General features: G+C 47.6%; 1 protein-coding gene across 2 annotated transcripts in view; it reads left to right on the forward strand.

The window, feature by feature from the left end:
• The window catches only part of hmgcra (3-hydroxy-3-methylglutaryl-CoA reductase a), a 15,327-nt gene extending 2,602 nt beyond the window's left edge, over nt 1-12,725 (forward strand). For both annotated transcript variants that reach the window (XM_069149904.1, XM_069149905.1), the window contains exons 8-20: nt 2,410-2,526; nt 2,606-2,766; nt 3,349-3,608; nt 3,729-3,889; nt 4,408-4,602; nt 4,681-4,839; nt 5,020-5,177; nt 6,008-6,113; nt 6,214-6,384; nt 6,834-6,974; nt 7,061-7,219; nt 10,769-10,923; nt 11,603-12,725. In XM_069149904.1, coding sequence (XP_069006005.1) covers nt 2,410-2,526; nt 2,606-2,766; nt 3,349-3,608; nt 3,729-3,889; nt 4,408-4,602; nt 4,681-4,839; nt 5,020-5,177; nt 6,008-6,113; nt 6,214-6,384; nt 6,834-6,974; nt 7,061-7,219; nt 10,769-10,923; nt 11,603-11,657 — 1,998 coding nt within the window. In that variant the 3' untranslated portion in view covers nt 11,658-12,725. The remainder of the gene's footprint in view (nt 1-2,409; nt 2,527-2,605; nt 2,767-3,348; nt 3,609-3,728; nt 3,890-4,407; nt 4,603-4,680; nt 4,840-5,019; nt 5,178-6,007; nt 6,114-6,213; nt 6,385-6,833; nt 6,975-7,060; nt 7,220-10,768; nt 10,924-11,602) is intronic.
• The last annotated feature ends 1,194 nt before the right edge of the window (nt 12,726-13,919 follow it).

The raw sequence follows: 13,919 nt of genomic DNA on the forward strand, positions 1-13,919 counted from the left end.
GTTCATAAAACTACAGACTGGATATAAAACTACAGACTGGATATAAAACTACAGACTGTTTATAAAACTACAGACTGGATATAAAACTACAGACTGTTCATAAAACTACAGACTGTTCATAAAACTACAGACTGGATATAAAACTACAGACTGTTTATAAAACTACAGACTGTTTATAAAACTACAGACTGTTTATAAAACTACAGACTGGATATAAAACTACAGACTGGATATAAAACTACAGACTGTTTATAAAACTACAGACTGTTTATAAAACTACAGACTGTTTATAAAACTACAGACTGGATATAAAACTACAGACTGGATATAAAACTACAGACTGTTTATAAAACTACAGACTGGATATAAAACCACAGACTGTTCATAAAACTACAGACTGTTTATAAAACTACAGACTGGATATAAAACTACAGACTGTTCATAAAACTACAGACTGGATATAAAACTACAGACTGTTCATAAAACTACAGACTGTTTATAAAACTAAAGACTGGATATAAAACTACAGACTGTTTATAAAACTACAGACTGGATATAAAACTACAGACTGTTCATAAAACTACAGACTGTTTATAAAACTACAGACTGGATATAAAACTACAGACTGGATATAAAACTACAGACTGGATATAAAACTACAGACTGGATATAAAACTACAGACTGTTCATAAAACTACAGACTGTTCATAAAACTACAGACTGTTTATAAAACTACAGACTGGATATAAAACTACAGACTGTTTATAAAACTACAGACTGTTTATAAAACTACAGACTGGATATAAAACTACAGACTGTTCATAAAACTACAGACTGTTTATAAAACTACAGACTGGATATAAAACTACAGACTGTTCATAAAACTACAGACTGGATATAAAACTACAGACTGTTTATAAAACTACAGACTGTTCATAAAACTACAGACTGTTTATAAAACTACAGACTGGATATAAAACTACAGACTGTTTATAAAACTAAAGACTGGATATAAAACTACAGACTGTTTATAAAACTACAGACTGGATATAAAACTACAGACTGGATATAAAACTACAGACTGTTCATAAAACTACAGACTGTTTATAAAACTACAGACTGGATATAAAACTACAGACTGTTCATAAAACTACAGACTGTTTATAAAACTACAGACTGGATATAAAACTACAGACTGTTTATAAAACTACAGACTGTTCATAAAACTACAGACTGGATATAAAACTACAGACTGGATATAAAACTATAGACTGGATATAGAACTACAGACTGTTCATAAAACTACAGACTGTTTATAAAACTACAGACTGGATATAAAACTACAGACTGTTTATAAAACTACAGACTGTTCATAAAACTACAGACTGTTTATAAAACTACAGACTGTTTATAAAACTGCAGACTGGATATGAAACTACAGACTGGATATAAAACTACAGACTGTTTATAAAACTACAGACTGGATATAAAACTACAGACTTTATAAAAGTACAGACTGGATATAAAACTACAGACTGGATATATAACTACAGACTATAAAACTACAGACTGGATATAAAACTACAGACTGGATATGAAACCACAGACTGGATATAAAACTACAGACTGGATATAAAACTACAGACTGGATATACAAATATTGACTGGAAATAAAACCACAGACTGGATATAAAAGTACAGACTGGATATAAAACCACAGACTGGATCTAAAACTACAGACTGGATATAAAACTACAGACTGGATATAAAAGAGTTCGTAGTTTCAGGTCTGTAAAATGGTTCTGATCCAGAAGTGTCTTCAGCTGCAATACCAGCGAGTGCCACTAGAGGTCGGCTCCAAAAAGCCTCCGGCTCCATAGACTCCCATTCAACTTCTGTCATCAAATCCAAAGTGAATAAAATGTGTCCATCAGTTATCTTGGTGTTGTTAGCTAAAGTCACTCCTTCTTATTAGTTTTCTGGAGGTCCATCTGAAAATAATCCCTCATTCATTAGAAAAGAAGATTCAAGAAGACCTGTTTTTGGGGGCGTGTCTGTTTGATTGACAGGCCTGTGGTGCAGTCAGGTTCCAGCTATCGGTGGGCGGGACGTAGTATCGTCAGGTTTCCAATCAGATTGTTCAGATCCACCGCTGGCTCCTCCCCCAGCTCGTCCAAATATGGTCACTTCCTGCTCCAAACCGCTCCGAACTAACAAGATGGTGACGGACAGAATCTGAACTGGAGGATTCATAACGTTCACAAAAACTAGATAAAATGACAAATTTATTCATTTATATCATAAAATATACTTTTCATCTATGTAATGATGTAATATTGACACAAAATACGGCGAAACTCTGCTGCTTTGATTCTTCCACCCTCACAGCATGTGTTGTGTTGTGTTCAGTTGTCCCGTGACAGTCAGGAGGGCCACCCCATCTGGCAGCTCAGCCACTTCTCCAGAGTGATGGAGGAGGAGGACAACAAGCCCAACCCGGTGACCCAGCGGGTCAAGATGATCATGGTAACTCCTCTCCTGCTCCGACACGTCTCTGTTTCCATGTGAACCCCGGTGTGATGTGTCCTCTCCGCTCCGTGTGCAGTCTCTGGGCCTCGTCATGGTTCACGCCCACAGCCGCTGGATCGCCGAGCCCCTGTCCATCAACACCACGGTGGGCGTCCCTCAGGTGGGCATGGAGCTGGACCAGCTGTCCCCCCGCAGGATCGAGCCCGAGAAACCGCTGTGGCACTTCTACCTCACCAGGTGAGAGTAGAGATGTGCTGCTGTTATGTGACGGTTACCTTGGTTACGGTTTACCTCCTGCTCTGCTCCGGAGCTGCAGGTGTTGGCGGGTCAGTTGAAAAGAGAAGAACTGAAACAGGATTATGAAGGATAGAAATGAACAAACCGAAGCAGACCTCTTCTGAAATCACCCATAATCAATCAAACTGTATCCACACAGCACTTTTTGTACAATTTGGTGCAGTTCAAAGTGCTCAACAGATGATTGACAGTTATGGCAATAAGAAGACGGACAGTTTTAGCCCAGACAAATAAAATAAGTTTGGAGAACAAATTAAAAACACGATTAAAAACAAATTAAAATGGAAACCCATTTGAACCCGTGTCCATCCCGTCTCCGTCCCGTCTCCGTCCCTCTGAATCCGTCTCCATCCATCTGAACCCGTCTCCGTCCCGTCTGAACCCGTGTCCGTCCCTCTGAACTCGTCTCCGTCCCATCCCTCTGAATCCATCTCCCTCCCGTCTCCGTCCCTCTGAACCCGTCTCCGTCTCTCTGAACCCGTCTCCGTCTCTCTGAACCCGTCTCCATCCGTCCCCCTGCAGGATGGTCACCATGGACGTGGAGCAGGTGATCTGTCTGGCCCTCGCCCTGCTGCTGGCCATCAAGTACATCTTCTTCGAGCAGGTTGAGATGGAGTCCACGCTGTCCCTGAAGAACCCCATCATGTCCCCCCCGTCCCTCAACCTGCGGCGTCCCTCCAAGACCTGCTGCAGGCCGGAGACGCCCGCTCTCCGGACCAGAGTCCTCGCCGCCGCCCACAGCACCGCCAATGCCCCGGCACCTGTCCTCAGGGACGACAGAGGTGTGTCTGTCCACCGTGATGTGTGTGTCCTCTGTCATGTGTGTGTCCTCCGTCATGTGTGTGTCCTCTGTGATGATGCTGTAGCTCATGGACCTGTCCGTCTCCCTCGTGTCCCCCCAGATGAGGTTATCCGTCCCGTGTGTTCGGGGCACCCCCAGCCGAGGAGCGTGTTCGTGGTGGGGGACGAGGACAGCGAAGGGAAGCCGGAGAGCGCTCGGCTGAGTCTCCCCCAGACGCCCCGTTGCCTGGACGACTGCTTGTCCATCCTCAAGAACCCCGAGGTGAGACATCACACCTGAATCAGTCCTCCCTCTCGGTGGTTACGTCACGTCGACCGACTGTCCGTCTCCCTCAGGTGTCTCTGTGTCCCGGCCGTCTCGTGTGGTTTAACGGGGCTGTAATGAGCTTACTGAACCAATTAGAGCTCGACAGCAATAGAAAAGACACTTGCACTGATTGCATCGTCTTGGTGAGGCCTGACTCACTCAGCAGGTTGGACACAGGAGACGTAAAGACATGTTAGACATAAAAATATGGAGACAACAGAGGTGAGCTGTTAATATGAAGACATGTTGTATCACTGCAGCATCTTTTTCATTTTATAGATGATACGTCATCAATGAAAATAATCCCTCATTCATTAGAAAAGAAGATTCAAGAAGACCTGTTTTTGGGGGCGTGTCTGTTTGATTGACAGGCCTGTGGTCCAGTCAGGTTACAGCTATGTGGCAGTGGCATGACGAACATCCACCACCATGTCAACTTCTTTTATTCGTTGTCTTTCGTCTGTGTCCTCCAGCTGGGTCCTCGCTGTCTGAGTGATGCTGAGGTGATGCTGCTGGTCACCTCCAAACACATCCCTGCTTACAAACTGGAGGCCATGATGGAGAGACCGGAGAGGGGCGTGGCCATACGCAGACAGATGATCTCGGCTAAGCTTCCCTCTCCGTCCGCTCTCAGCCGCCTGCCGTACGCCGACTACGACTACTCCAAGGTGAAGCGACACGCCGGACACGCCGCACTTCCTCTCTGCCGCGCTCCGCTTCCTGTCTGACCGAGCGTTGTCTTCCAGGTGATCGGCACCTGCTGTGAGAATGTGATTGGCTACATGCCTGTACCGGTGGGCGTGGCCGGACCGCTGCATCTGGATGGGAAGCAGTTCCAGGTTCCCATGGCAACTACGGAGGGCTGCTTAGTTGCCAGCACCAACCGCGGATGTCGAGCAATCGCAGTGAGTTCAGATTCGTTTCGTGAGAGCAAAGACGGTTCATAGAGTTGTGGGCGGAGCTACAGGTCGGATCATTCAGATTTATTCCGCTTCCTCTGCGGCGCTGTGAACGCTCCTGTGATGACATCATCCGTTAATGTGTGCTGTACCTGATCTGAGCCTGTTCCCTGTGTGCTGCTGCAGCTAGGGGGCGGAGCCAGCAGCCGTATCCTGGCCGACAGCATGACTCGGGGTCCCGTGGTCCGGCTGCCCTCCGCCTGTCAGGCCGCGGAGGTCAAAGCCTGGCTGGAGACGGCCGACGGCTTCCGGGCCGTCAGGGACGCCTTCGACAGCACCAGCAGGTAGAAACACAGAGCTGTCAATCACGGGACAGAGTGACTGTTGTGTGTCCACGCTGTGTGAGACGTTGTGTGTCCACGCTGTGAGACGTTGTGTGTCTGTTGTGTGTCCACGCTGTGAGACGTTGTGTGTCTATTGTGTGTGTCTGTTGTGTGTCCACGCTGTAAGACGTTGTGTGTCTGTTGTGTGTGTCTGTTGCGTGTCCACGCTGTGAGATGTTGTGTGTCTGTTGTGTGTGTCTGTTCTGTGTCCATGCTGTGAGACGTTGTGTGTCTATTGTGTGTGTCTGTTGTGTGTCCACGCTGTGAGATGTTGTGTGTCTGTTGTGTGTGTCTGTTCTGTGTCCATGCTGTGTGAGACGTTGTGTGTCCACGCTGTGTGAGACGTTGTGTGTCCACGCTGTGAGACGTTGTGTGTCTGTTGTGTGTGTCTGTTGTGTGTGTCTGTTGTGTGTCCATGCTGTGTGAGACGTTGTGTCTGTTGCGTGTCCACGCTGTGAGACATTGTGTGTCCACGCTGTGAGATGTTGTGTGTCTGTTGTGTGTGTCTGTTCTGTGTCCATGCTGTGTGAGACGTTGTGTGTCCACGCTGTGTGAGACGTTGTGTGTCCACGCTGTGAGACGTTGTGTGTCTGTTGTGTGTGTCTGTTGTGTGTGTCTGTTGTGTGTCCATGCTGTGTGAGACGTTGTGTCTGTTGCGTGTCCACGCTGTGAGACATTGTGTGTCCACGCTGTGAGATGTTGTGTGTCTGTTGTGTGTGTCTGTTCTGTGTCCATGCTGTGTGAGACGTTGTGTGTCCACGCTGTGTGAGACGTTGTGTGTCTGTCGGCAGGTTCGCTCGGCTCCAGAAGCTGCTGGTCGGTCTGGCCGGGAGGAATCTGTACATCCGCTTCCACTCCAAGACAGGAGACGCCATGGGGATGAACATGATCTCCAAGGTAACAGTTCCTGTGTGTGTGTGTGTGTGTGTGTGTGTGTGTGTGTGTGAACCATCAGGAGGTTGGGCCGTTGTGTTGACCTGTGTTGTGTGGTGTGCAGGGCACCGAGCAGGCTCTGACCAGGCTGCAGCAGCATTTCCCAGAGCTGCAGGTGGTGGCGGTCAGCGGGAACTTCTGCACAGACAAGAAGGCGGCCGCCATCAACTGGATCGAAGGGCGGGGCAAGTCTGCGGTGTGCGAGGCCACCATCCCCGCCCAGGTGGTCAGAGAGGTAGGAGGAGTCTTCAGTGGCAGTAACCAGGCGCTCCCATCTTTAAACCCGTGACCTCGAGCCGATCAAAAGACCTTCAACAGAAACACTCTGTGTATGAAAGTTTAATGAGAATCGGTATTAAACAGATGACAGAGCTGTTAGTTGTTGATGATGCAACAGCAGGTTGTTCTCTGTCAGTTGGAAACAGGTTCAAAACTCAGACCAAGACGCACAACAACGACATCGGCTTGAAATTGTCATTAAAATCCCATTCAGGGTTAATTCAGTGCCGCAGCATTAAAATGAAGACATCAAAACTATGAAGTAACACGAGGCCTCATGTAGTAAACCGTCCTCTGTTGGTCCTGATGACAGCTGTCACTCACATTTAATAGACCGACAACAAGTAAAAACCTTTACATATGATATGAAATTGAACCTGTGCGTGTTCCCTCGTGCCCCGTCAGGTCCTGAAGACCTCGACAGCAGCTCTGGTGGAGGTGAACATCAGTAAGAACCTGGTGGGCTCGGCCATGGCGGGAAGCATCGGGGGCTTCAACGCACACGCAGCCAACCTGGTGGCGGCCATCTACATCGCCTGTGGACAGGTGAGCTATCAGGAGGACATACTGTCCACCAGCTGGTCCCAATGTCCCCTGTCTCCTGTCTTCATGTGTGTGTGTGTGTCCTCCAGGATCCGGCCCAGTCCGTCGGTAGCAGTAACTGCATCACCCTCATGGAGCGGTCCGGGCCGACGGGGGAGGACCTGTACATCACCTGCACCATGCCCTCCATAGAGCTGGGCACTGTGGGGGGGGGCACCAACCTGGCCCCCCAACAGGCCTGCCTGCAGGTACACACACACACACACACACACACACACACACACACACACACACACACACACACGGATCCAGATTAACGTTGTGCTCCCATCATGTCGTCAGTGAAACAGTTGTTTTAATGGACTTTTACTGCTTCAGTTAGTTGTTTTTAATTAAAGTCACACTGAGCAGTTCGTTTCCTTCACGGCCGACAGCACAGTGGATAAACGGTCCGACTCATTTAGATCTCACGCTTTAAGCTGACGTATTAAATTGTTTATTGTAACATTTTGCTTTTATGTTTCCGATGGAAGATTTTTTCTTCCGTGTGACGTGATCAGTTAAAGAAACATGGCTGCAGCAGACGTGTTTCTCCTGAACACAGTGAGCACAGTGATCTTTTATTAGTGATCTTTATAAACCTGACAGAAGGAATAATGAACTTCAGTAGAAGTCTTTGAAGTGTTACGTCTGTTTCTGCTGCTCCAAGTGGACAAAAGCATTACTGATAGATAGACAGACCGACCGACCGACCTACCTACCTACCTACCTACCTACCTACCTGTATCTGGAATGATCTCCTGTATCTGGAATGATCTCCTGTATCTGGAATGATCTCCTGTATCTGGAATGATCTCCTGTATCAGGAATGATCTCCTGTATCTGGAATGATCTCCTGTATCTGGAATGATCTCCTGTATCTGGAATGATCTCCTGTATCAGGAATGATCTCCTGTATCAGGAATGATCTCCAGTATCTGGAATGATCTCCTGTATCTGGAATGATCTCCAGTATCTGGAATGATCTCCTGTATCTGGAATGATCTCCTGTATCAGGAATGATCTCCTGTATCAGGAATGATCTCCTGTATCAGGAATGATCTCCTGTATCTGGAATGATCTCCTGTATCTGGAATGATCTCCTGTATCTGGAATGATCTCCTGTATCAGGAATGATCTCCTGTATCTGGAATGATCTCCTGTATCAGGAATGATCTCCTGTATCTGGAATGATCTCCTGTATCTGTCCTTGTGACAGCAGCTGGAGGAGTCTTTTGGAGAACGTCCTCCTCTGTCCCTGCAGCAGGTGGAGAGGGTGGTCAGGATTATCCAATATGGATAATAGTTTGTTCAGCGTCCTCCTCTCCACCACCTTTTCCAGACTGTCCAGTTTGCAGCCGATGATGGAGCCGGCCTTCTTAACCAGTTTGTTAAGTCTGTTGGTGTCTCCGGCTCCAATGCTGCCCCCCCCCCCCCCGTACTCCTCCTCCCGTCCATCCCTTATACATCCCATCCGACCACTGCAGAGTCATCAGAGAACTTCTGCAGATGTCTTGACTCTGAGTTGTTCTGGAAGTCAGTTGTGTAGAAGGTGAACAGGAAGGAGACAGAACAGTTCCCTGTGGAGCTCCAGTACCACTGACCACCGTATCAGACAGCACACTGCCCAGACGGACAAACTGTGGTCTGTCTGTCAGGTAGTCATTGATCCAGGAGACGGTGGACGTGTCCACCCCCACCACCTGCAGCTTCTCACTCAGCAGCAGTGGTTGGATGGTGTTGAATGCACTGGAGAAATCAAAGAAAGTGATTCTCACAGATTCACCGGTTCCATCCAGGTGAGACTGAGCTCGTTGCAGCAGGTAGATGATGTCATCGTCCACTCCCACATGAGGCTGGTACGCAAATTGCAGAAGGTCCAGAGAAGATTTCACCAGCGGCCTGAGGTGGGCCAAGACCAGCCTCTCCAGCACCTTCATCACATGAGATGTGAGGGCAACCGGTCGGTAGTCGTTGAGGCCAGATGGAGTCGTCTTCTTGGGGACAGGAACCAGGCAGGACGTCTTGCACAGCACCGGGACCTCCTCCTGCTTCAGGCTCAGGTTGAAGAGGTGTTGTAGGACCTCAGCCAGCTGGACGGCGCAGGTCTTCAGGACCCCGGGGCTGATGCCGTCAGGTCCTGCAGCCTTGCGCTGGTGGATTCTCTCCAGCTGTCTCCTAACCTGGCCAGTCGTCACAGAGAGGAGGGTGGGGGGGGGGGGTTCATGGCGTCAGTGGTGGAAGAGCCCTTTGATGTTGAGGGCTCTGTGTCCATGCAGTTCACCAGGGGGGACAGAGGGGGGAGGGGAGGAGGCAGCGCAGGTGTTTGGGCAGTGTGAGGTGTGGAGGAGACAGATGAAGGCGGTGAACTAAACCTGTTGAAGAAACAGTTCAGCTCATTGTTCCTCTCCAGGTTCCCCCTGGTTGTTCCTCTCCAGGTTCCCCCTGGTTGTTCCTCTCCAGGTTCCCCCTGATTGTTCCTCTTCAGGTTCCCCCTGATTGTCTCTCTCTCCCCTTGAACCCAGTAATCTCCTTCATACCGGTCCACACCTCCCTCACGTTGTTCTGCTGGAGTTTGGCCTCCAGCTTCCTCCTGTAGGAGTCCTTGCACTCCCTCATCTTCTCCTTCAGGTGGCGCTGCACTCTCCTGAGCTCCTCCCTGTCCCCAGACCTGAAGGCTGCTTTCTTCTTATTAAGAAGAACTTTCAGGTCACTGGTGATCCACGACTTGTTGTTGGGGAAGCAGTGTACAGTCCAGGATGGTACGGTGGTGTGTTCACAGAATTTAATGTATTCTGTGATACAGTCCGTCCTGCTGTTGATGTCCTCCCCATGTGGTCCACACAGCACATTCCAGTCCGTGGACTCAAAGCAGTCCTGCAGGGCGTCTTTAGCCTCCTGTGTCCACCTCCTCACAGTCCTGGTGGTCACAGGCTGCCTCTGCACCAGGGGGACATACTTGGGAGTCAGCAGGACCAGGTTGTGGTCTGATCTACCAAGGGGGGAAGGGCAGTAGTACTGTATGCATCCATGGCATTAGCATCCAGGAGGTCCAGAGTTTTATTGTTCCGGGTGGGGCAGTTCACATACTGGTGCAAAGTTGGCAGTACTTTATCCAGACTGGTTAAAGTCTCCAGTAACTAACAAAAATGCACCGGGATGCTGAGTCTGCAGTTTAGCCACAGTGGAGTAGATGGTGTCCACTGCTGCCTCTACGTCAGCTGATGGAGGAACGTACACAACGATAACAATGGCGGACGTGAACTTCCTCTGCAAATAATACGGACGCATCCCCACGGCTAGAAGTTCAATGTCCGGGCTACAGAAACGTTCCTTCAAACACGTGGTCGGGATTACACCACCTCTCGTTCACATAGACTTCAATCCCTCCACCTTTCTTCTTACCGCTCCGAACAACGTCTCCGTCCCCCCGAACGGTCCTGAAGCCGGGTACGGCCGCGCTGTGGTCCGGGAGATGTGAGTGCAGCCATGTCTCGGTGAAACACATGATGCAGCACTCCCGGTACTCTCTCTGGGTCTTTACCAGCGCCGAGCTCGTCCGTCTTGTTGACCAACGACCTCACGTTCCCCATTAAGATCTCCGGTACCGATGGTTTATATTTCCTCCTCTTTGCCTTCAGTTTAGCTCCAGCTCTGCAACAAATATAATTAATGATCGTTTTTATTCAAGAAAAATGCCTTTTTCTGTGTGTCTCTCTGTCCCCCCGTCTGTCCCCGCCTGTCCCCTGTCTGTCCAGATGCTGGGTGTCCAGGGAGCGTGTCAGGACTGTCCGGGGGAGAACGCCCGGCAGCTCGCCCGTGTCGTGTGCGCCACCGTTCTGGCCGGAGAGCTCTCTCTGATGGCCGCTCTGGCTGCAGGTCACCTGGTCAAGAGTCACATGACACACAACAGGTGAGAGACAATAACCATAATATGAGTCATCACATTAAAGCACCTTCCAACACTACTGCTGCTGAAAGTTCTTCTTCCTGATCTGTGTTCTCATGTTTTATTCGTTCCAAACATGTGAAAGGAGTTTCTGTGAGCAGTTTGGTGACGTAAAGCACTCCAACCCTCCTGCAGGGTTACTTCAGTTTCAGGAAATAAAGACCTGAGTGAGATGAAAAGCTCACGATGACTAAAAAATGTTGTTTCAAAAAGATTTGGCATTTAAATTATCATCATATTTATTTATGGGAGGTGAGGTGGGTGTGGCCAACAGGTGACTATCTGATTACCTGAATTAATATGTGATGAGCCACAAAATGATGAATAAAATTCCTTCGTCTGTTTGCGGGACTCTGACAGCTCTGTTGCTGATTGCAAAGATCTTCTATAAAGTCAGGAGGGTTCACTGTGATCTCTGAAAACACCGATATCAATGTTTCAGCCAAGAGACATTAAATTACACGTGATCCATTTATGAGTGAATCCTGCAAACAAGAAGGATGTTAGTATCAGTGATGATGATGATGATGATGATGATGGTCTAAGTTTGTATCAACATGCCTGTCATACTGACATCATACAACATGAAGATCTTACCTCAATGCATGTTGGTGACGGAGCTCCATGTGACTGCTGTCTACAGGTCGAAGGTCAACCTCCAGGAGACTCCGGGACAGTGCACCAGGAACGCCTCCTGAGAGCCCCCTCCCGGACTTGGACGTCTTCCAGAGAGACGGGAGCGTCTCTGAACGTCTTTTATTGTGGACATAAGAAGATCTGAGATCCTCCCACTTCCTGTTGGACTGTTTTCATCTCCTGATCCTGGTCGTGTTTGATTCAGTCACCGACTTCTTTCATCTCCACGGTTACGATGCTCAAACTTTTCTCTTGTTGCCAAATGGACCACAGAGACACCAGAGAGGGATGATTCTGGGTGGTTCTGGGTGGTTCTGGGTGGTTCTGGTTGATTCTGGGTGGTTACTAAGTAAATCTATGAATGATTGTTTAGATCCAAGAGGCACTTTAAGACTGCAGGTCTCACCTGTGGGACAGAACTTCAAACAGGGAGGACACATCAGAGACGTTGTTTAGTGCCAGTCCTGATGAAGGGATTACATATCAATATATATATAAAACATCAGCCCATGTTCACATACTCTGTGGTTACCATGACAACTCTGAACTACATCTGCTGCTCCAAAGTCCATTTATTACAACAGTGTGTTTGACATGAGAAGACATGTGACATCATCACGCAGTGACATCACTATACAGTGACATCACACAGTGACATCACCATGCAGTGACACCACAGTGACATCACCGCACAGTGACATCGCCATGCAGTGACACCACACAATGACATCACCACACTGACAACACAGTGACATCACCGCACAGTGACACCACAATGACATCACCACACTGACATCACAGTGACATCACCGCACAGTGACATCACCACGCAGTGACACCACACAGTGACATCACACAGTGACATCACCACACTGACATCACAGTGACATCACCACGCAGTGACATCACCTGGTGACATCACAGTGACATCACCACACTGACATCACCACACAGTAACATCACACAGTGACATCACCACACTGACATCACCACACAGTAACATCACACAATGACATCACCACTCAGAGCCGCTTCTAACCCTGCAAGTGATTTTCAGTCAGTGAAACTTCCTGTTCAACAGCAGAAAGATTTAAATATATTTTGTAATAAACACAAAAGTTTTACAGTGACAGATGTTCTGTTGTTCTTTATGTTGGATTCACGTTAGCAGGAGGAGGTTCTGCTCACACCGTCCTCCTCCTCACACCATTCTCCCCCTCACACCGTCCTCCTCACACTGTCCCCCTCACACTGTCCTCCTCACACTGTCCTCCTCACACTGTCCTCTTCACACCGTCCTCATCCAAAGAAAAAAAACAACCAAATGAAAAGGCTAGAAATCATGTTCAAAAGAGTTCAACATCTTTTCTAGTCCTTCTCCCTTCTAATAATTGTATATTTAATAAAAAAAAAAAAAAAAGAAAAAAGAAAAGAAAATTAATACAGAGAGTTCCTTTACAATCCTTTGACAAAACAAATAAGGATATTAAAACATCAAACAAACTTCCGCATAACAGAGGAATCACAGTTCAACCCTCATACGGGACTAAAATCAACTCTTTATTTAAACGTGCTTCAGATAAGTGTCGTATTTGTAATGTAATGTAGAAGTTATGTTGAAGAGTAATCAATAAAATACAGATTATTATCATCTTCTGGTTGAAACTCCTCCCCTGATATTCAGTTCAACTTTATTTATATAGCGCCAAATCACAACACAGGTTATTTCATGGCACTTAACACATTAAAGTCTTTACAGCAAAACTTTACAATATTATACAGAGAAACCAACAATTCAACAATTCAATAATTCAACAATTCATCAATTCCCACATAAACTAGGAGGCAAAAACTCCTCTTTAAGGGAGAAAAACCTCCAACAGAGGGAAGAAAAACTCCCTTTAACAGGAAGAAACCTCCAACAGAACCAGGATCAGAGGTGGAGAACATCTGTTAACAGAACCAGGATCAGAGGTGGAGAACATCTGTTAACAGAACCAATCTTAGAGGTGGAGAACATCTGTTAACAGAACCAGGATCAGAGGTGGGAGGAGCATCTGTTAACAGAACCAGGATCAGAGGTGGGCGGAGCATCTGTTAACAGAACCAGGATCAGAGGTGGACGGAGCATCTGTTAACAGAACCAGGATCAGAGGTGGACGGAGCATCTGTTAACAGAACCAGGATCAGAGGTGGACGGAGCATCTGTTAACAGAACCAGGTTCAGAGGTGGGCGGAGCATCTGTTAACAGAACCAGGATCAGAGGTGGGCGGAGCATCTGTTAACAGAACCAGGATCAGAGGTGGGTGGAGCATCTGTTAAC

Source organism: Embiotoca jacksoni, unplaced genomic scaffold (assembly GCF_022577435.1).
Source record: "Embiotoca jacksoni isolate LCO1_2020_lvr unplaced genomic scaffold, fEmbJac1.0.p SCAF_152, whole genome shotgun sequence".
NCBI lineage: Eukaryota > Metazoa > Chordata > Actinopteri > Embiotocidae > Embiotoca > Embiotoca jacksoni.